Consider the following 20191-nt stretch of genomic DNA (forward strand, 5'->3'; position numbering starts at 1 on the left):
GTGGGGTCCCCCCACACCCCCATCACCACAGGACTCAGCCTGCACTGATCTGACACCAACACCTGCAAGGAGAAGGCTGCCCATCCACTGCCACACAAGTGTGAGCTGCCTCCTGCCCCAGAACTCGCTGTCCTTCCCTGTGGGTGCCCCAGCTCCAGCCAGCGCTACCCAGCAGTGTGTTAATTAATCCATTGACCCCAGGGTCACTGTGCTGCTGCCAAACAGCTTTATGCCAAAAATAACGGCAGCCTTGTTCTGCCCTGAAGAGAAAAGGACTGGGCACTTCACAGTACTGCCTTACATTGCATCCATCTTATCTAGATCTTTCATACGCAAACAGTAAAAACCCTCAGATAAGTTGAGCTTTCTTGCTTTTCATAAAGAAAAAGAAATAGTGAATGTAATTATCAATTAAACTTGAAGGGCAAGGTCATGTATTTAAATACAACTAAAAAAAACCCAACCCTAAATAACCTCAGACAGGAAGGTTACATCCCACCAGCTGCAAAGGGAAGCTCACTGTTGAATGGCTGTATTACATCCCAGCAGCTGTAACCCAGCCCTGCAGCACAGCTCCCACCAGCTCCAGGTAATGCCTTCTCCCAAGGAAGAGCAGCTAACCCAGCCTAGAGGCATTTGCATCATCACCGATCTCCTGCTGAAAGCTTAAGAACACACCTCAACCTGGGATCTGTGCAACACACTGTACAACTTCTGCATCTTTATTACAATGACATTTGTTTATATCTTTGTTAAAATTCTTAAGTTTTTTATCCGTCTTTCACCAGGGAATAGTCCAACAATCTCTTTTCTCTGAATGACAACAGAAGCTTCCCTCCCTGCTCCTCTCCTAAGTCCACAAGTATTCCCATCTCAGTGAAGACAAGCTCAAGCACAGAGACCACACAGAGCTCTGGACTGCTGTGATATAACACTCGTTGCATTTTAAACCCTAAAGCCAGAGGGGACCATGTTACGAGCACTTCTGGCAAGAAAATATACCTATTTTGATAAACACAAGGCAAATGCATCATGCTGTAATACACCTCCTGAAAGCGCAAAGCAAACACGAGCACTTTAAAACATAGAACTCCTGTTGCCTATGTTGGACTTATTTGAAGTCCAGAGCTCAGAAAGTCCTGGCCTTATTGAGAACTTTCTTAATGGAGATGGAAGTTACCTCATTCTCCATCCATCCCACCTCAAAACTTCAGAAGCAAAGAATTTACTGAAGAATGAAATAACACTCACATACTTGCTATGAATCTCCTCTGTCCTTCACCCTCTCTACTTGCTGTCCAACACTTCCTGTTCTCCACCATCACTGCTCAGTCTTTCAGCTACAGTGCATTTTTCATCTTATGTTTAAAGCTGCCCTGAAGTACACATGAAACACACTGCATATACATGACACTGTTGACTTTGAGCATTGAATCTTTCACTGAATTCCAGCTCCTGAAGACAAAGGATGACAAGAAAAATCTCTTTTTAAACATCATCGTAAATTCCTGCTGATTTCAGAAAAAAAGGTTGTGACAGAACTACAAGAGATGAGAGCCAAGCTTAAAATATAACTAGGGCAATATACATTGCTCCAATTGTTATTTTGCATTCTTTAGTCCACAAGGCAAGATTCACACCTCTCCAGCAGGAACAAGAGTGTGCAACTCATCTTAGATAGGCTGCGTAACTCACATAGACTCCTTGCTTAAGGAGGGACTGCTGGTTGGAGAACACCTCATGTCGGCCCTTAGAAGCAGAGCAACAGCTTCTGATGGATTCTTTGCAATACGAGGCATCATTAGAAAAACCAATAATCACATACAGAAAGAAGTTGACAGACCCAATTGGTGATGAGGGTCTTCTGGTTATAAAACACACCTCAAGAAGCAGCCTTCACCCAGGAGATATTCTCCCGTCAGAGGTTTGCTCTTAATGAGCCCAGAGAGGGGTGGACCCCTTGCAGTTGGGTGGGAAGCTCAGGAGAATTGCTTGCACCTGTGCTTCCAGGGCCAGCCACCCCCTCGCCAGGTGCTCAGTTACCAGCTCAGGCTGTGTTTTAGCAGTTACCTACATCTACCTACCCACCTGCACTTTTTCAGGCTTAAGATAACAGGAAAAAGAAGTACACCAATCGGTTTGTCTTAATATAAAGGTATCTTTTATTACAAACAAATCAAGTAAAGTCAGAGCATAGATATCAAGTGTACAAAGTGCTTTTGAATTTTCTGAACCTCATTGCTACAGGCTCTGTAACAACAAAAATTCAGGTTGGTGTACCTGAACTATATAGAGCAGAAATCAGAACTGCTGCCTCCTGACATGCGTACATTTGAAGTGCATGCAGCAGGTATTTCCACTCATAAGCCATTGTATTTTTTCACATTTGAGATACAACAAATTACTGCACGTTTCCAAGTGTCACAACCATCTACTTACTTGCTTTGAAGTGAAGATAATGTGCACAGTAAAACAATAATATAAATAAATTCAAACATAAATAGTCCATTAAAAAAAAAACCAACAAAAAAATCACTTCCAGCAATAGCAAAAAACTAAAAAATGTCACTAATAGCAAAAAAACCCTCTACATTTTCCTTGTGACTAGGTTTTATATGTTTTATATTTGCAAAAGATGACAGATATACACTAACCTAGATAGAATTAAAAAAATAATTGGCATCTTCAATATTAAATTAATCTCTTAAAAGAAGTCTGAGAAGAACAAACGTTAAATTTCATATTTTTCTTACTTAAGGCTAGAGCTTAGAACTCAAATCCTACCATCAGATGTGCAGCATTTAGCATGAATAAAGAAGAGCATTTGATCCCTTGATTTTTGAAACAACAACAAATGTGCAAATATCACATTCAGTGTCTGTTGGTTCATGCCTGGACCAATGGGGTGCAAATCTCTTATATTCTTTTGACTTCATGTGGGAACGCAGCCCCAAATATATCTTCGTGGTATCGCTTTTGGCTCTGAAAAAGAAAGCAAAGAACAAAAACCCAAGAGATGAATCTTTCTGTGACATTCAGGTAAGCATTCATATGACTGATTCTGTGATGGTGGACTTTCTTGCTGCCAATAAAGGAACCAAATTGCAGACATGCAAACTCCAGACAAGTTCTGCTAACAGAACAGTCCTACAAAGCCCACCATACTCAGACACTGTGTTGTCAGTGACTGCTCCATTACTTTCTTGAACTCACATTCCTATTTTGATACAATAAATTGTCAAACTTTTGACGCTCCAGAAACTGCAAAGCTAATGTCCGGAATCAAAAGAAGGACACTGTGCAGAATGATAGTATGTAAGTGAGGAGCATGACATGTCATTCATACAACCTAACCAAACAGCAACCATCCATTTTAAATCATGGTGAGTAGACTAAGCAGATCAGTTAAGCACATTTCTTTAGCATGCTGCTGAAAAGAAGCTAATTGCAGCCTGTAGGATTTGGATTGTGACTTTGAAACCCGTGTTGGAGCACTGTCTGAATGGAAACAATGCCTTGTACATCACAGGATACCTTTAGCTGGAAGCAATACTCTTCTGCCTGCTGTTCTGTGTGGTTCAGGTTTTTTACAAGTATCCTCTTCAAAGTCTGAGCAACATCTCTGGCCATGCGTACATCTCCACAGACAAACAGGTGCCCTTCCTCTTTATGCAAGATATTACACACTTTGGTTTCCAACTCATTTTGAAGAATATCTTGAACATAGACCTTAGAAACAGAAAGAAAATATCATTAGAAAAGGTCTCTTTAATGCTACTTTGTCTATTGGCTTTTCTAAATTCAGTCTGGGCCTACATAGGAAGGTTCAATACATCCTAACTATTCCACATGCTGCATGACAGCAAAGGAGAGGAAAAATGTCCTAAATGCTCTCTCTACAAGTCCCAGATTTGAAGGCTGTCCCTGATTAAACCAGAGTACATTAAGAGGCTTTTATTTAGAACCAATTACCACTGCCAAAGATTCCTGACTTGCTTAGAGAGGAAAGACAGCTAAAAACAGTACTGAAATGGTGACAAATGATGAGAGCCTGCTCATTTCTAACTCACTGGCTTATCATATCCTGCCAAATGTAAGGTTTCCAAAAATGTTCCAGCTTCTAATTTCAAAGGATGTTTTGCACTCAAAGGCTTAATTGTATGTCTACTACACCTAAGGCAGTGAGGATTAAAAATACATCTTTACATATATGGTGCTCATTCAGAAGTGAACAATGAGAGGCTCCTTCGTTTTGGAGGAATGGGGCCTTTTGTCACTTGTTCACAGTATACTGAAGCTAACAGTTTTGTTTTGCTTTGTCTTGTTTTTCAATAAAATTGTTCAACAGAGCCCAAACATTAACTATTAATTAATAAAGGGTCCAACTCTTAAAGAACGAAAGAACCAGCCTTACTTTAGGTTGACCAGGTTGCCTGGAGTAAGCTGTAAAAACTTCTTTCAGAACTCCTTTCCTCTTCATTTCTTCTACTTCTTCTTTGTAGATATGATCCATATCTGGCTGCCGGCAGCCAAACAGTAATATCATGTCACCACCTTTGATCCCTGAAACCGAGATCAGACAGTTATTTTAGCCTTCAGAGAGAGCCCTGTCATATCAACTTAGCTGGACAATGTAACCACTATTTCTAATTAGTCCTTTGCTAAAACTCTGAGGAGTATGTGTGCAAGAGTGACAGTTCCTAATTTGAAATCTGCATTAGGACTGAATATGCCTGATACTTCAAAGTACTACACGTAATCACCTACTGAAGTACATTTCCCAAGCAGAATGATAGAGACAGGCTAAAATATTTCCTCTCTGCATTGTGGCCCCTTTGTGAGAGCTGGGCAGATGTAGAACAACGTAGTACTTACACACATAGGATACTCCCAGAATGGTCACATGTGGGATGGAATTATTGGCTGTTTCAGTGCAGTGTTTGATTCAGTCTTGTGATGACAAATCTTTACATGGGTTACTTAGATAAAGCTTAGAAGTGTCGCCACCTGTTTTATAGTTCTCCAAACAAAATATCCACCTGAAGGGATTTTCTTTGGAGGACTACAGATGTCTTCTGGCTGGCTGAGTTTTGGCCTCCCCCAAGTGGCAGTCCCTCTAAGTACCTTTCTTTTCCAAGTCATAGAGACGCTGCTGCCAGAAACTTCTGAATGGAGCAATTCCTGTTCCTGGACCAATAAGAATGCATGGCTTGGCTGGCTCCTCTGGGAGTCGGAATCCATCAGCACTAATATGCAAAAATATGTTGATTAGGTAAAATAACACTCAGAATAAAAGTATTCCTAGAAGGCTGACAGTATGATACCTAGTGATCATCTCTACTGCCTTGAATCTTCTCGTTATCCTTTCTATGTGAGGATAAATGTATCTTGAAGGACTGAAGAATCACAGAATCAGAGAATCACTGAATTGTAGGGGTTGGAAGGGACCTCTAGAGCTCATCGAATCCAACCCCCTGCCAAAGCAGGCTCCCTACACCAGGTCGCACAGGTAGGCGTCCAGGCAGGTCTTGAATATCTCCAGAGAAGGAGACTCCACAACCCCCCTGGGCAGCCTGTCCCAGTGCTCCATCACCCTCACCGTAAAGAAGTTCTTGCGCACCTTCATGCAGAACTTCCTATGCTGTAGTTTCATCCCATTACCCCTAGTCTTGTCCCCACGCACTACTGAAAAGAGACCGAATCGGACTTGCTATTTTTTTCTTTACAAAATAAACACTGATAAGTGCACAGTGATTCCGGAGAGTAACCATCAGTGATTTTGTAGAAATAATGACTGGCTTCAGCCCTTACCTGAGGTCACAAGTTACAGCTGACACACATGGTAGAAAACAGTACGCGATCACCTCTACCCTTTGCCCCCTCCTTTTCCCCAATCTGTCTGCACCACACTACTTATGGTGTTAACACTTGGGAGAAACTAAGAAAACGTGTCTGAATGGACTTCTAAAAGTATTGAACAATTTCCTTCATTAGAATTCAATAAAACTTCCATTAGTTTCCTGAAAATTTCATGGTAATTAACCTCAGGAGATGTCTAGGGAAAGAAGCTTCACTGAATTATGCAGCAAGTATTTGCCTATTGATTCCTTTTCCATGATTTTTCTTGGCTTCTTCCTATGGCATTCACTCACCTGCGCACAAAGCACGGGACTGTTTCATTGAGAGCTATTTTGTTCAGCCACGTGCTGCAGACTCCATGGTGCAATGGCCCTTGTCCATCTAATCAGAGGAAAGAAAACTTATTTGTAAGCATTCAAAAGGTGTTTGTTTTTAAAAAAAACATAGTTTGTACTTAATATTATGCTTATAAACAAGGCTATAAGTGATCTAGTCATCTTTTATAAAACAAGTATATACCAGTGATGCAGTATTTTAACAAATCCTGATACAGTATGAGCATCTGTACTATGTACTATTCTGCATGTATCACAACACAAGCTTTCTCTTACAGATATGTTTCATGCCATGTAGCATGCACAGATTTTTCTGAACCACAGCACAGACTAAATGTCAATTAATTAAGACAGAAATAAATAAAAAAAACCCAACACAACAGTTCATTACCTCTTGTCCTGTAGTTTACCACAGCAACTGTCAGATGAATCTCTCCGGGCGTCATGTCACAGGAGGAACTGACAGAGTAGTATCTAGGTTTCAGAAGTGGCAGCTGAGTCAGTAAGAAAGCTGTTGAGACTTCAGCAGAAGGAAACTCTTCCAGGACCTCCAGGATGTTTAGGCTGTTGTAAAACTTCCATTTATTGTATTCTTCTGTGCTCTAAAAGCCAAAAGTCACCATCACAATGTTACCAGGCCATGTTGAGAACAGGAGAGCAAAGATGTTTGAAAAGTAACTTTTAAAATAAGATTCCTACTTTATATTAAATCAAATATGCAATAAAGTGCAAATCAGCAGAGAATTCTCAAAACCATCCCTAGACTAATACTGGGGTTTCCTGAAAAAGTTGTTTAATTTCTGAAAACAAATACCCACTATCATTTTTCTCACATATACGTTCTCTCAGAGGGGATATAGAAACTGAAGTAGATTCTGCTTTTCAGCCCCCTGGCTATGGGGTATCCACAAAGCTGTGTAGGCTCAGGTCCTGTTGAGCACTTGCTGAGTGTTTGCTGATCCCAGCAGAATAAAGCAGTTGCTACACCTACGAGTGTTTGGTTACTTGAAGTGACTTTGCTTCTACTTTATTGGTATCAAATTCTATGACAAAAATACTTAACAGCTCCTCTGCAACATCTCCCTCTGCAAACTCTGAGATTTTTTAATGGTATCTCATCAGAAACCACCACAGGGCAAGCAAGAGAAACAGGCAGGAAAAATGACCCACCCATAACCACACAGGAAATACCAGATCTGAAGAAAACTCTTGATTCCCACGCATAAGTGAAACCATAAGATCACCCTTTCTTTCTCTCACTGTGTTTGGTTTTACACACTCACAGAATATGTAACAGAGGAATGGAAATCAAACACCATCACTACAAGCATTTCTAAAGCTTCTGCTTTAGAAGGGCATTGATGGATCCATTATGTAGCACTTTTAGTGTAACTCCAGACCTAATTACTTACATGACATAAAACTTCCAGTCTCTGTTTATCTGCTTCCGCTGTTACCAGCTGGGAGAGTTTTTTTAGCAGTTGTTGGGAGGGTGGTGTGGTGATATCAAGTAAGTATGTCAAGGCCTGGGAGAGTGTGCAAGCAGGAATCTTTTTCTCGCTTGTCCAATAGCCACCTGGAAACAAGGGAAGTAGATCATGTGGCAATTCCCAAGGCATTTAACAACTGTAGTGCTTTGCAAAACTCAGTGTCTTTTAAAATATGACTTCTGATTAGGTTGCATACAGGTCTGGACTACAGGTTAATGTGAGCTTTCAAGCTTTTTGTGAGTAGAGAATCTGATGCAGAGAACCACATGGTAACAAAACACTATGTTTTAAGGGAAAAGAATGATGGAAATCATCTTTCTGCATCCTAAGATTCCCATGGTTTCGCAGACTGCAGCTACTAAGATGTAAAAAAAATGGCCATGACATGTAAATCCATTTTACGATATTGACAGGTAACCACAATAAGGAAACTGTAGACTGATTTCATTGCAGTCAATAGTCAATTTAGGAACTGAGTTACAAATAGTGTCAGCCCAAAATATCAGATAATACTGGTGAAATTACCATGAACCCCCATAGTATATAAAAACAGAATCTATAATTAGAAGAATACTTAAAAGCATCAAGAAAATTCAGCCTATAAGAATTCTTATGAATTTAGGAAAACTTATCAAATATCCTCTGTTATCAGATGTGAAAGGAACTGACTTACCTTCAGTACAGGTTTCAAGTCTGATAATCTGATCAGCTGGAGGGGCATCCTTAACACGTGCAATGAGGCCATGGACTAATTCTGGCTGGTTGCCTGGGAAAATCCCAATATGTTCTCCAGGCAGGTAGCGCACTTCCTGATTAGTCTCACAGGAAAGCTTAACTAGAATGGTAACACGACTAGATATAGAAAAAAAGAGATCAGTTAGACCATGATTACGTTGACAGGATTTCCCTTAAATTGCACAGAAAAGATACAAATGTGAAGTGAGAGTTGGCAAGGGCTTACTGTTCATTCTCAAATTATCAGATCAGCTTAATAATTCATGAAGATTTAAAAAAAAAAAAAAAAAAAAAAAGTATAGAGATGTGAAGACTTGTATAAAAACAAATAAGATGCTGAAGTGCTGCCTGATCTGCTTAGTATAGAACAAGTATGCCTGCAGTCAGCCAATGACAGGAAATGCAGTCCTACTGAAGACTGAATAGCTCACACATTACAGCTGCTCAGAGCACATCCTGTAAGAAGACTGCATTTAGAACAGGGATGAAAAGGATTTCCTAGAGGATGCTAAAGAGGCATTCATGAATGCTATTTCTCAGACACATGCCAGTGCATATATTATCTTTTTGTATTTTTATGTTGTCTCAGCTTGCTTTGTAGTAAAATCCATAGCATCTTCTTGTACTATATCTCTTTCTATCCTCAACTTTTATATTTTCCCCTCTATTAAGGAGCCATTTTTTCCCCCCTAAATGAAGTAAATGTTTGTCTGGCAGGTAGCTGATAAAGCAAAGGAGAGGGACCATACACCTGACCTTCCACACTTAGTAGATATCAAAGGGCCATATTCATCAATTTATTTAGTTCCCTTTGCTGCCAGAGACTCCAGTCGGAAATAAGCAACTATGAAAACAGAAGTGACGTCCCTAACTATAGTTGTGGTCTGGTAATTATAATTTACTTCTACTAAGAATGAAACAAAATTTGGATATATTTCTCAGTAACACAGGGAAGAGATGTTTAGTTATAAGCATTTCAATTGTTTAATGTTTTAATAAAATGTACCACAGTATTCAAAGGAATGAGGCATCATACCTGGATTTGAAACTCTGAAGATTCTGCCTGAATTTCAGCTTCATTGGAATTATATCCTTTGCATGAATGTCTGCCAGTGCTGTTGAGAAAAGGGGACATGATTAATGAAAAATTCTGTCGTTAGGTTTGTTTAACAGATCTTCCAAGAATATAGAGAAAAGAACTGAACCACGCCTGTTCTAGAACACCATATACTTCCTGTCAGCCTCTATGTCCATTATGTATGGCTTCTCTGACTAAGAGCATCTCAACTCTAATTCTTCTGGGTCTGTCAAAATGTATATCAGCTCTGGTATTCTGATGTTTTTGTACTAGAAGATGTAATGATTTATTTAGTGTAAAATGATATCTTTTTTTCTTTGACCACTGTAATTCCATTACAGGAATTCTACCACCTAGTGCTGTAGCATGACTGTTAAGAACATCAGACAACCTTTCAATCCAGACCTATATGAAGTAACATTGATAGAGGAAGCTAAAAGTCAGTTCCAATACCTTTAGTCAAGTCCATGGTTTGAGAGCCATGTACTATCCTATGTTTCTTAGGATTCCAGCTGTCATCTGATGAGTACATCTCAGGTAACCGAATACTGTTTTTCCCACGGATGTCAAAAATGTCACAGGCAGTCTAGAAAAAAGTAGTAATTACACTGTCATATGTTTGTTGTTCATTTGCTGTTGCTATGTTTATGGGGAGATTTCAGTTTCACTGACTGTTATTTATTAAATCTGTTGAATTCAGTAATGCTATAGGATTTCGGCAAGTTCCCACTTCTAATCTAGCTTAAAAAAAAAGATCTACTTAGCAAAATTAAGAGGTCTGATGCTACCATAATTACTTATACTGAGTGTTTCATTATCCAGAAGGATTTGTGGAACTTTATGTGAATACTAAGAAATCACACAAAAGGGATCCTGTTTCTCCTACAATTTAGACAAGCAGAAGATGATGAAAGGCAAGTTCAAAATTCAGATAACAATCCACCTCTGCTTTCTTTCATTATTCCCTATTTTTCTGGGATACCAGTAAAAACTGAAATAATTGAAATGAATGAATGAACTAACACATAATCTAGATTATTCATATAGTCACCTTGAATGCAGTGACTGCCCATGCGTGAAAGGCTTCTTCTTGACCATTGAGTTCATCTCCTTCACCCACTGGAACAAGCTGCAAAGCCCCCATTTGGGACAGTTTTCGGTCAATGGCATGAGCAAAGGCACAGAACTCAGGATACATGGTGGAGCCCAAACCAAACACAGCGTATCTGCAGGAGACACAAATAAGACTGCTATGTTATGACGAATGAAATACAAAAGGACTCACCATATGTAAACAAAATAACAAATTATTTTTACCTAATTTTTTTTCTCAGCAATTTCAGGGTGAGCAAGGAGTTCTTCAGTGTCTGTAGAAAAATTCATTAAACATTTAATGTTAGAAAAATATTCTTTGATTTAAAAGAGAAGTGAGACTCTGATCTATACCTTATGTACATGAGAAATGAAAGCTTGTCTTTGAAACACAGAATACCCTGAGATCAAAGGGACCCAAAAGAATCAAGTCCAATTCCTGGCTCTACAAAAGGCTACTTAAAAATTAAACCATACGTCTAAGAGTGTTGCATAAACATGTCTTGAACTCCAGCATCTTGGTGCCATGGTGATTTCCCTAAGTAGCCCAGCCCAGTGCCCAATTACCCACTTGGTAAAGAACCCTCTCCTATTTCTGTCTTAACTTCTCCTGAGGCAGCTTCAAGCTGTTCCCTCAGGTCCTATCACTGGTCACCAGAGAGAACTCTGAAGTGCTCATCTCAGCAGTCTCTGAGTTGAGTTGCATATGTGCTTCTGAGTCAAATAGTACCTTTCCATTATTTGGAGAATCTCCATTTCCAAAAGTGCTAGTAACCACTAAAAGCAGTGTTTCTTTCTCCAAGTCACTGATGTTGTACTCATCCATGCACAGAATCTGGAAGATACAAAGCTCATGAGAATCTGCTAGTTTAGATCTCTCTGATTGTCAGGTGACTGTTGATCAAATTTACAAGGCATTATTCTATATGAAAAAAGTCAGTATCTAAGGTCGAACTTACATTTAGAGAACATACAAAACACAGGCTTAGAGAATGAAAAACTTTGCAGAACCTGATAAAACTAGGCAAACTTCATCTTCTGCTTAGTTTAAGTGACCTATATTTCCTTACCTTAGTGTCGAAGGCACAGCTGAACAAACTGCACAGATTGTTGGCTAATGTTTCTGATTTCCCAGTCTCTGTTGCATAGATCACAGTCACCTTGGACCTGGCTGCCATTGTTTTTCGCAGAAGTAATGACGCAAAGAGTACAGCCCTGAGGGAAAAAAAAGCACAACATGTATCATTTTGAATATAGCTGTGTAGAAATTCAAACTGATGCACAAGCAGTTTCCTAGATAAGGCTCATTTTGTGCATGGCTTTTCCTTGGAAGATTGTTAAGAAGCAATACAATACAGAAAGCCCTGAATAATAACATTAGATATAAGCATTACCTAGATGTTTACATGAAGTCTATAATTCAAATAAATCAGGTCATCCCTACTGTAATAATTATTAAAAAAATGTGTAAGAGAAGAACAGAAAAATAGAATATTTTGACAAAATCACGATGTTTATTTGAACAACTTACTTGGCCAAAATGCTCAACTTTATTTCTCTTTTCTTTGGCCTACGGGTCTCATCTTGCCAAATGTGTGTTTTCCATGCATCCACCTTCAATTAAAAAAAAGCTAAGTTTCAGATAAGTAATGGTAGATAAGCAAAACAACAAATACACAACTTGCGTACAGTACAATTGAAAGGGACAGATTTTACAGGATCTACACTTATGATTTGCGGCATGTACAAACACTGACCAGTCCCTACAGCACTAAGTCGCATTTTATTTGTAGCCTAGGAATTCAACAGAACTAAAATTATCTAGCACATTATAAGAAAAAATTGCCCACTCTTTTATGAATTTATCCAGTAAATTCTGATTTGTATATACCAAGACTAAGAACAGTATGAAGAATGGGCTTTTCATTCAGACTTTTCTGTGTCTCATATTATCGTCTGCACTGATGAAGTTGTCTGCTAGAATCTTTATTCTTTTGACAATGTGTACCTGGTAGTAAAAGAAGGGAGTGAGGACATAGTTCAGCATCTCCTGGTGGAACACAGGAGTTATGCTCCCTGACATAGGAGGTACAATCCACACCCAATCAGCTGGGCAGCCTCCTCGCACACGGTACTCATTCTGCATGTATTTCATGAAGGACTCAGCAGCTGAGTGATGATCCATGATAGTAACATTTTGTTTCTAGAATAATGGCAAAAAGAGAAACATATATATGTAAGTCCATTCCATAGTTAAAATAATCTTTTTGCTTGCTTAATATTCCAAGGAATTTATACAGTGTTGGAATTTTTTTCTACTACCAACTATAAAATGAAGATGTAGGTGGACCTTTGGCTAAGAATTTTTATTAAGTCCTCTTTTATTTATTTTTAACATCAGTATTTTACCTTTCCAGCATTGAGAGTAAATGCTCAAAAACTATGTTTCACTTTTACCCACCTTATATAATGTCATGATATCTTAAAGAGACTGTAATTGTGAATGAAATCCATGAATTCTGTGGCTTTATGCAGATTTTGACACTTAAACATCTGGGCTAAAAAGACGAACAATCTTGCCTCTAACTTCCTTTTCTTTTTTTTCTCCCTTTTCCCTCTATCCAAGGTATCTTGTTTTTCTGGCATCAAGAGAGCATTTACATTCCTCTGCTTTCCCAGATAATAACTCCATTGAAATTATATTGGTAACCTCCTGGTATAAGTCCACTGGCACTATATTTGTATAAAGTTGTTGTAAGTGAAATGAAATACACAGTATTCAATGTGTTTCCAGATATGAGACTCACTGTCTTACCTGGAAGCTATGAAGCACAGCAACGTTAATCTCTACAACAGCTCGGTCCTTCCACAATGATGCAAGTTTGTTGGTTTCCAGTCCCATTCTTCTTCCAACCTCCTATAAGTGGAAAAGAGAGAAAAAAGGGAAAAGCAAGTTTACTGTCATGACTTCTCCACCTCATCATGTTAATATGCAGATAAAAATATTCGAGAAAGGAGAAAGGTCAGTCTTATGATGGGAAAAGTGACAGGTGCACACATTTGGTATTAGAGGTATCATGAGGCTATTCTGGTTCGGAGAAGGGAAAAAGGCTCTGTTGGACCAAATGGTTAGTGAATGGTAGCATCTGGTTCTAAGTCATCACTATTAATTTGCAGAGGCAAGGAGCCCAGTACCTGCAACTAACATCCAGGACTCCATTGCCTTGTCAGCAACAGACTGGAACTAATAACAGATACATCTCTGAGATATTTGCAGTCAGAGACCAAAATACCTGAATCAGCAGTACTCATGTTAAAATTGGGGGAAAACAGCCTTTAAGACAACATATTTTTTTTGTGTTGTTGTTGTTTTTTTTTACAGGTAAAGGCTGGCAGTATCTCTTTTTCAGAAACATTTCACCCGTTCTCATTCAAATCCATTCTCTTCTCAAAGTCACAAAATCCTTCATCTCAGGAAATTACCTTCAGGATATTGTACCGCTGTACATCACAGAAGTCCCGCACTCCAATCTCTGTTCCCATGTACCAGCCGTTGAAAGGACATGCAGTAAATTCCAGGCCTCCCACCTCAAGGAGCATGTTGGCAACAGCAGGCAGAGCATACCACTTCAGATCCAACTCCTTAAACCACTCATATCTGTTAAGTAAACATTTAATTTGTTACTTTATGCATTCCTCCCTTAGGCATCAACCAGAGAAGCCCAGGAAGTGAAAGAGCACTGTCTGTAGGGAGGCCAACCCATGAAGAAATCTGCAAAAGCTTGCAGCAAAGCTTTCACATACAATGTGGTAACTGGGAATGGCCTGCTAAGGAAACTGAGAAACAGTATGAAAGAGTTCTGCAATCTGCAACCCACTGCTAAAGCAAATATGATGCAAAAAACAAAGAGGAAAAAAAAAAAGCAATAAGCATTTTGTTGCAAGTGCAACCATATTTTATATGTGTATTCCACTGGCATAAGAAACTATGTTGTTTTTGTTTGTCTTTTGGTTTTGTTTGTTTTGGTTTTTAATTCTGAATCTGACTGAAATGGACAACATTAAAAAAATGCCCAACAGAACTACCACTGTTAATTTAAATCTCATTTTACTGTTCTAACAGGCATTTTGCCTTTCAGGACAATTTACCATAATTTCATACTAACAAAGAGCTCATAAAATGACTGCCACAAGAACAGGCTGAGCACCTGCCAAGGTGAGGCAGTGGCAAAAATGCGATTAGCAAAATATGGCTTACTTTGGATGCTCCATTGGCACTTCAAGGATAATCTCTGGCGGGTATTCAAATATTTCTGGATCTTGGCCGTTTGCTTGGAGAATGAGAGGAACTACATCAAAGCGGCCATATTTCGGCTTCCAGCCAAGCTCAATGCATAACTGTAAGTAAAAAAAGTGAATTTCAGTTTTGAAGTCCTCCCTTCTGTTAACCCTCTGAGGTAAATTCTTAGTGCTAAAGGTTGTTTTCCTACTCAAACAAGACCATGACATGCCACTCAAGTACAGATTATGTCTCTCACTTAAGAGGAGTTTTAGCTCTCTCTGTTCTGAGATGGAGGGTAGTATTGTACTGGATAGCAAGAAATTATTGCTTCAGCCTGCACCTAGAATCTGTGGGGAAGGAAATACATAGCTCCCTCCCAGACTGCATTAAAAAAAAAGGCAAGAAAAATAAATGAAACACAGGTGAGTTAAACAAGATGGAGAACAGTTAAGACTCTGTGTTTGGAACTATACCTTCGTGAACTCCACACTTGCAGGGTCTCCTATGACAGACCCATCTGGCATTTGATATCCAGCATATCGGATGAGCTGGCTGTTCCAAACACGGAAATCATGTTTCCCATCAGTCCTCTGAGGGAAGATGGTGATGGCTGATCTGCTCAGGGAAGTGATCAAACCCAATTACAACACAGTAGTACATCAAATAAATTCTGATTATTAAGACAAATTGTTACTGGCAGCAATTATTTTATATTTTTAAAATAAACATCATTAAGAATAATATAATTCATTCTTCCCACCCACCTTCCCAAGTCTTCAAATCATTTATTTCCCCAGGAATTATGAAATCTTTTTTGCAATATTAGCGACAAATGTTAGAAACTTCCAAAATGGTTGATGGTGCATGTGAGAAGAACATGTAAGTATCAGAAGAATTAAGAACAAAGACAAATTGTCAAAATATTTAGATAGACCACATCAGGTCTATTGTGGAGTTCTGAATCCAGATCTAGATGGAATTTTCGATATTTAAAATTCAAATGAAATAAAAGAGATCTACCTTATATTTCCATTGTTTGTGGCATACTGAATATGGCGACAGATATATTCAAACATTTCCTTGGCTGTTTTACAATCACGTGCATCAAATACCTGTACGTTTCCCCAGAAAGATAAAGAAAAAAATATTTTGAAAGAGTAATACAAGCATGTTATTTTTCTAACACAGTTAAGGATAGGAAATCAGAATTTCTCAATTCACTTCTATCTCCAATAGGAAAGGTTTATTTTTACTGTTATTGTCACATGTAACAATGCTCCAAGAGATGGACCTGCTTCCATAACTTAATTGGTTCCTAACTATAACTAGTCCCATTTAAGTTTTCCTTCAACTATGGAACAGAGAAGTACAAGAAAATATTGATTTTATGATATGTACAGGAAGGACAGCCCTCAGATGAAGCAACTGGCATGCTGTACCAATTCAGCCCATAATTTTTAGAGTCATAATTTACCTGTAGATTGGACCACTGGATTCTCCCAATACACCTTGGAGCATTCCTCCAGGCCTGTTTAGCAGCAAAGATCAGTTCATCCTTTGTCAGATGGTAGGTTCCTGTTGTTTCTATCTCTTTGGTCACTGTTTCTAGTCGGGCCAGGTGCTCTTCTATTTTTAACCTGTTGAACAGGAAACAGCCATGAAAGAAACAATGAAAATTTCATTACTTTCAGCTGATCTAAATTGCAGATGCCTATTTTGTTCTGGGTCAAGAGCTCAGACACTGCTGAAAACAAAGTTTTGAATGGCAAAGCATCCTTTTGCAAGAGACCTCCATCTGCATTGCTGACTTTATTTACTACTATGCAGGTAGAGCCCATTTCCAAGGAGGGGACTGTTAGCTATACTGCTTCAGATAGTGTTGACATACACTGAGAAATCTGTCCTCAAGCATCCACACTATCTGGGTGTGAAATGGGTCGACATACTTGATCATTTATAAAAGCATTCATTACCTCAACAAATGAGCAACTCCCTGTGTTCCAAGTGTGAGTGTGACTATCTGCAGTAGCACCACACTTCTGTCCCCAAAGTGTAGCTAGTATTTACTGCAACACCCTAGGGTCTGAAATTTTTATCCAAAGCAGCAGGTATTCCATGTAAAATGATGAGCTAAATACATACGATTCTAAATGAGATCAGATCAAATGACTTTTTCGTGGCTTCTGAATGACAGTACAAATGACAGCTTACTATCCTCATGAAGAAACCACCACAATAGAAACTGAACTAGAAACACTGTCCTGTCACCATCCAATGCAAGTATTCATTGATGACATGTTTTTTTTTTTGTGAAAATTTTCAGTTTAAATTTGGATTTTCCAGACTAGTTTGGTAAAAACTGTCAAAACGCAATCAAATAGAACTTAGAGAACAGATCAGCTTCAGCCCAACATGGGAATACACTGACTGTTCTCTCTACGTTCAATTACTTTCACAGGGACAGAGGTCTTCTGAGCAAAGAAGGTAAGATTTTGACACTGAAAAAAAGGAAGCACTGAGCAATTATTTCGTTAAAGAAACTAAATGTTTCTAGGTTGATAATAGAAAATGAAGTCAAAACATTAGGAAATATTTATCACAGCACACACAAAAATTGTTGTGTTGGTCTACAGACAGAATGAAAATAGCCTGCACTGTCTGAGAATTTTCACATTTTCAACAAGATGAAAGATCAAGGGCAAGCACATAAGACAGTGCAAATCAGTGTGATCAAATACCACAGGCACAGAGACGTGCAAATATAATACGCTGACAAATAACCACAGTTTGTATGTAAAACAGGGTTTTTCTGAGAGATTCTGCTGGAATAAAACTCTGTAGAGGAGTTCAAAGTCTCTAAAGAAGAAGTCGTTATGTGGCTGAGCCCAATAATATTTTATAGTAAAATATGCAAATGCTGAATTGTCACTGAAAGCTTGTCACTCAAAAACTTCGTCACTGCAAATTCTTGGACCTTAAGCAGCTCTTCCAGCTTCTCCTGCAACAAGATCTCTCTACACCATCTCTATTTTTGTGAAAACAAACCAATTCTGAAGCAAGAGCATTGCTCTCAGCATGCTCAGTCATCTTATGTTGATAACAGCACAGAGCAAGGTTGAGAAGCTCTGGGGTATCAACTGTCCTTCCACACTCTGGTCAAAGCCTTGAGAAGCAAAACATACAATAAAAGAACATGGAGAAAAGATGCTTGGAACAGCACAAACTACAAGCATTACCCACATGTCTGAAACTAATCCAAGTAGGAGATAATCCCATTAACATCCAGTGTTAAGAAAACTGAAAGTCACACTTTGGAAGAGCCCCAAATAACCTGCTTATTCTACTATTATTCTACAATTCTATACTACAATGCAACGCACTCTGAAGGGATGGGGCTGAGAAATGCACTGAAAGAGTCCACAGTAGTAATCTCTAGACCCAGGATTGCAGAAGCAGCATATGAAGTGCAGTAATGATTCTGTTCACATTTTCTAATAATCACCTCTTTTTTGGAAGCAGGCTGTGTAACTGCCAATACCTCTGAAGAAATTAAGCAGTCTAGTCCTAAAGACAGGTAGGGACATAGAGGATTTTTATTCAAAAACTGAAGGTACAGTTAGCTTACTCTTTAAATGAACTGTAGTACTGCTTGACAAAGTCTATTGCCTGAGGTAGAAGCTCTGCTGGAGGAACTGGCCCATCTCTAGTGCCTCTCACCAGGCCCTTTGGGGTCATGAGTGCTCCTTGGCAAGCTTTGGTCCGACAATTGATAACCTGGAAAATAATAAAAATTTAAAAAGCAATGTTGCACTACAAATCTTCAGAAAGTTAAGAAAAATTACTGCTTAGGTTTCTGTCTTACCTCCTTTGCTGTCAGGTGTAATGTGTCAAGAAGGCTGGATCCATTTTCCAAGTTCCTTACTTTTACATGTCTAGGACATCTTGATATCTGGCTTGAAGCTTTGATACCATTTTGTGGGGGCTTCTGGCCATAGAAAAGATAAAAATACAAACTATCTTCACACCTATTAAATATCATAATGTTTTGATTTTATTTTTATTTTACTAGTGAATACTACAGTTTAAAGGTAAAAACTGAAAGATCTCCAACTTGAGTATTTATTCATTTGAGTACAAATCTATTGACCTGATCTACAGTTTGACATGAAACAGACAAAAACATTTTTGTACCAACCAAACAGAACCTGCCACTACAAACAGCTCTGTAATTTCAAAGTCATAGTCTTGGGGGGAAATCAGACAAAATTAGAGAAAGGACAAAACTAGGTTTTCAAAGGAATAAAGGAATTTGGCTCTCCAGTCCTCCTGGGCCAGGTACCTGGCATCAAGACTTACCAAACCACCTTTTCATTCAGAGAAGAGCTTTCATCCAGAGATCTCACAGCACCCCTAAGCTCTTGTAACCACAGTTACTCCTTGCATGAGAACTCTAAAGGGTTCTGAGCAGTAAGCACAACCTGTGTGAACTGTTGTATCAGTGAAACTAGAAACAGACCCCTCTCCATCACTGACCTCTGCTGCAGTGATTATAGGTGACATCGGTATCTGCTTCTTGCTTAGATTGTGTAATTTGGCATCATCTTTCACAAAGCTTTAAAAGAGAAAAAGACAATTCAATAGAAAGCAACACGCTTCGTTTTTACTTTTATGTTTTTATAGTACACAAATGCCTCCTAAGCCCAGCAAACATGTAACCATTATAGCATACCAGATAAATTTAGAACCATGACAGTTAAACTACAATGACTTATTTCCTCAGCGATGTATACAAAAGCTTAAATGTACCTCAGTAAACCAACACCACCTTACTAAATCAACACCACCCAGTGCCCCCAGGGACAACCGCTCTTTTGTTACAATTACTGCAGTGGAAGCACACAGCTCAGCCCCGTGTTACTTTGTATCCTTCCTTTTCAAACAAAAGCAAAACCACGAAACGATTACAAAGATCTTACCCGTGGACCTTTGTATCTTTCTCCACGTTATTATTGATATCCTTCTCTTCAGAGGGCTGGTTCTTAATAACACGAGGTTTGAATGCAAACTGCCATGGGCACAGCATTTCGTACACTTTATTTATGCTTTTACTTCACAGTGCTGAAATCTTGCTTTGTGTGATGTGGGAACGCTTCCGAGGAGAGAAAAAAAACCACAAGGTCAGTTTTTGACTAAGAAGGTAACTCCCTCTAATAGGATGCAGAAACTGCAGATTAACGACTTTGATCTAACTAACTTTCAGCATTTAAAAACTGTCTTGATGCTTATAGCAATGACACACTGACGAGGAGAACTGTTATTT

General features: G+C 38.9%; 1 protein-coding gene across 1 annotated transcript; it reads right to left on the bottom strand.

Moving 5' to 3' along the window:
- Nucleotides 1-2138: 2138 nt before the first annotated feature.
- Nucleotides 2139-19986, bottom strand: NOS2 (nitric oxide synthase 2). The gene is made up of 26 exons (XM_015881060.2): nt 19848-19986; nt 19405-19483; nt 18734-18856; nt 18497-18645; nt 16346-16508; nt 15892-15983; nt 15345-15486; nt 14848-14987; nt 14073-14247; nt 13405-13506; nt 12598-12792; nt 12121-12203; nt 11660-11804; nt 11320-11424; nt 10815-10864; nt 10549-10723; nt 9951-10083; nt 9456-9534; nt 8358-8536; nt 7607-7770; nt 6586-6796; nt 6153-6240; nt 5125-5246; nt 4415-4563; nt 3535-3729; nt 2139-2982 (listed from the first exon to the last, which is right to left on the bottom strand). The coding sequence occupies exons 1-26, from the start codon at nt 19952-19954 to the stop codon at nt 2917-2919; spliced, it is 3411 nt and encodes a 1136-aa protein (XP_015736546.1). The 5' UTR covers nt 19955-19986; the 3' UTR covers nt 2139-2916.
- Nucleotides 19987-20191: the final 205 nt, after the last annotated feature.

Source organism: Coturnix japonica, chromosome 19 (genome assembly GCF_001577835.2).
Source record: "Coturnix japonica isolate 7356 chromosome 19, Coturnix japonica 2.1, whole genome shotgun sequence".
Classification (NCBI taxonomy): Eukaryota; Metazoa; Chordata; class Aves; order Galliformes; family Phasianidae; genus Coturnix; species Coturnix japonica.

Excerpts from the sequence above, each read along its gene's own strand:
- NOS2 (XM_015881060.2), bottom strand. The coding sequence starts at position 19,954 with ATGCTGTGCCCATGGCAGTTTGCATTCAAACCTCGTGTTATTAAGAAC. Across the intron at positions 16,509-18,496 it reads TACTACAGTTCATTTAAAGA|GTTAAAAATAGAAGAGCACC; the intron begins GTAAGCTAACTG and ends CCTGTTCAACAG. Across the intron at positions 11,805-12,120 it reads AAGTTGAGCATTTTGGCCAA|GGCTGTACTCTTTGCGTCAT; the intron begins GTAAGTTGTTCA and ends TTTTTCCCTCAG.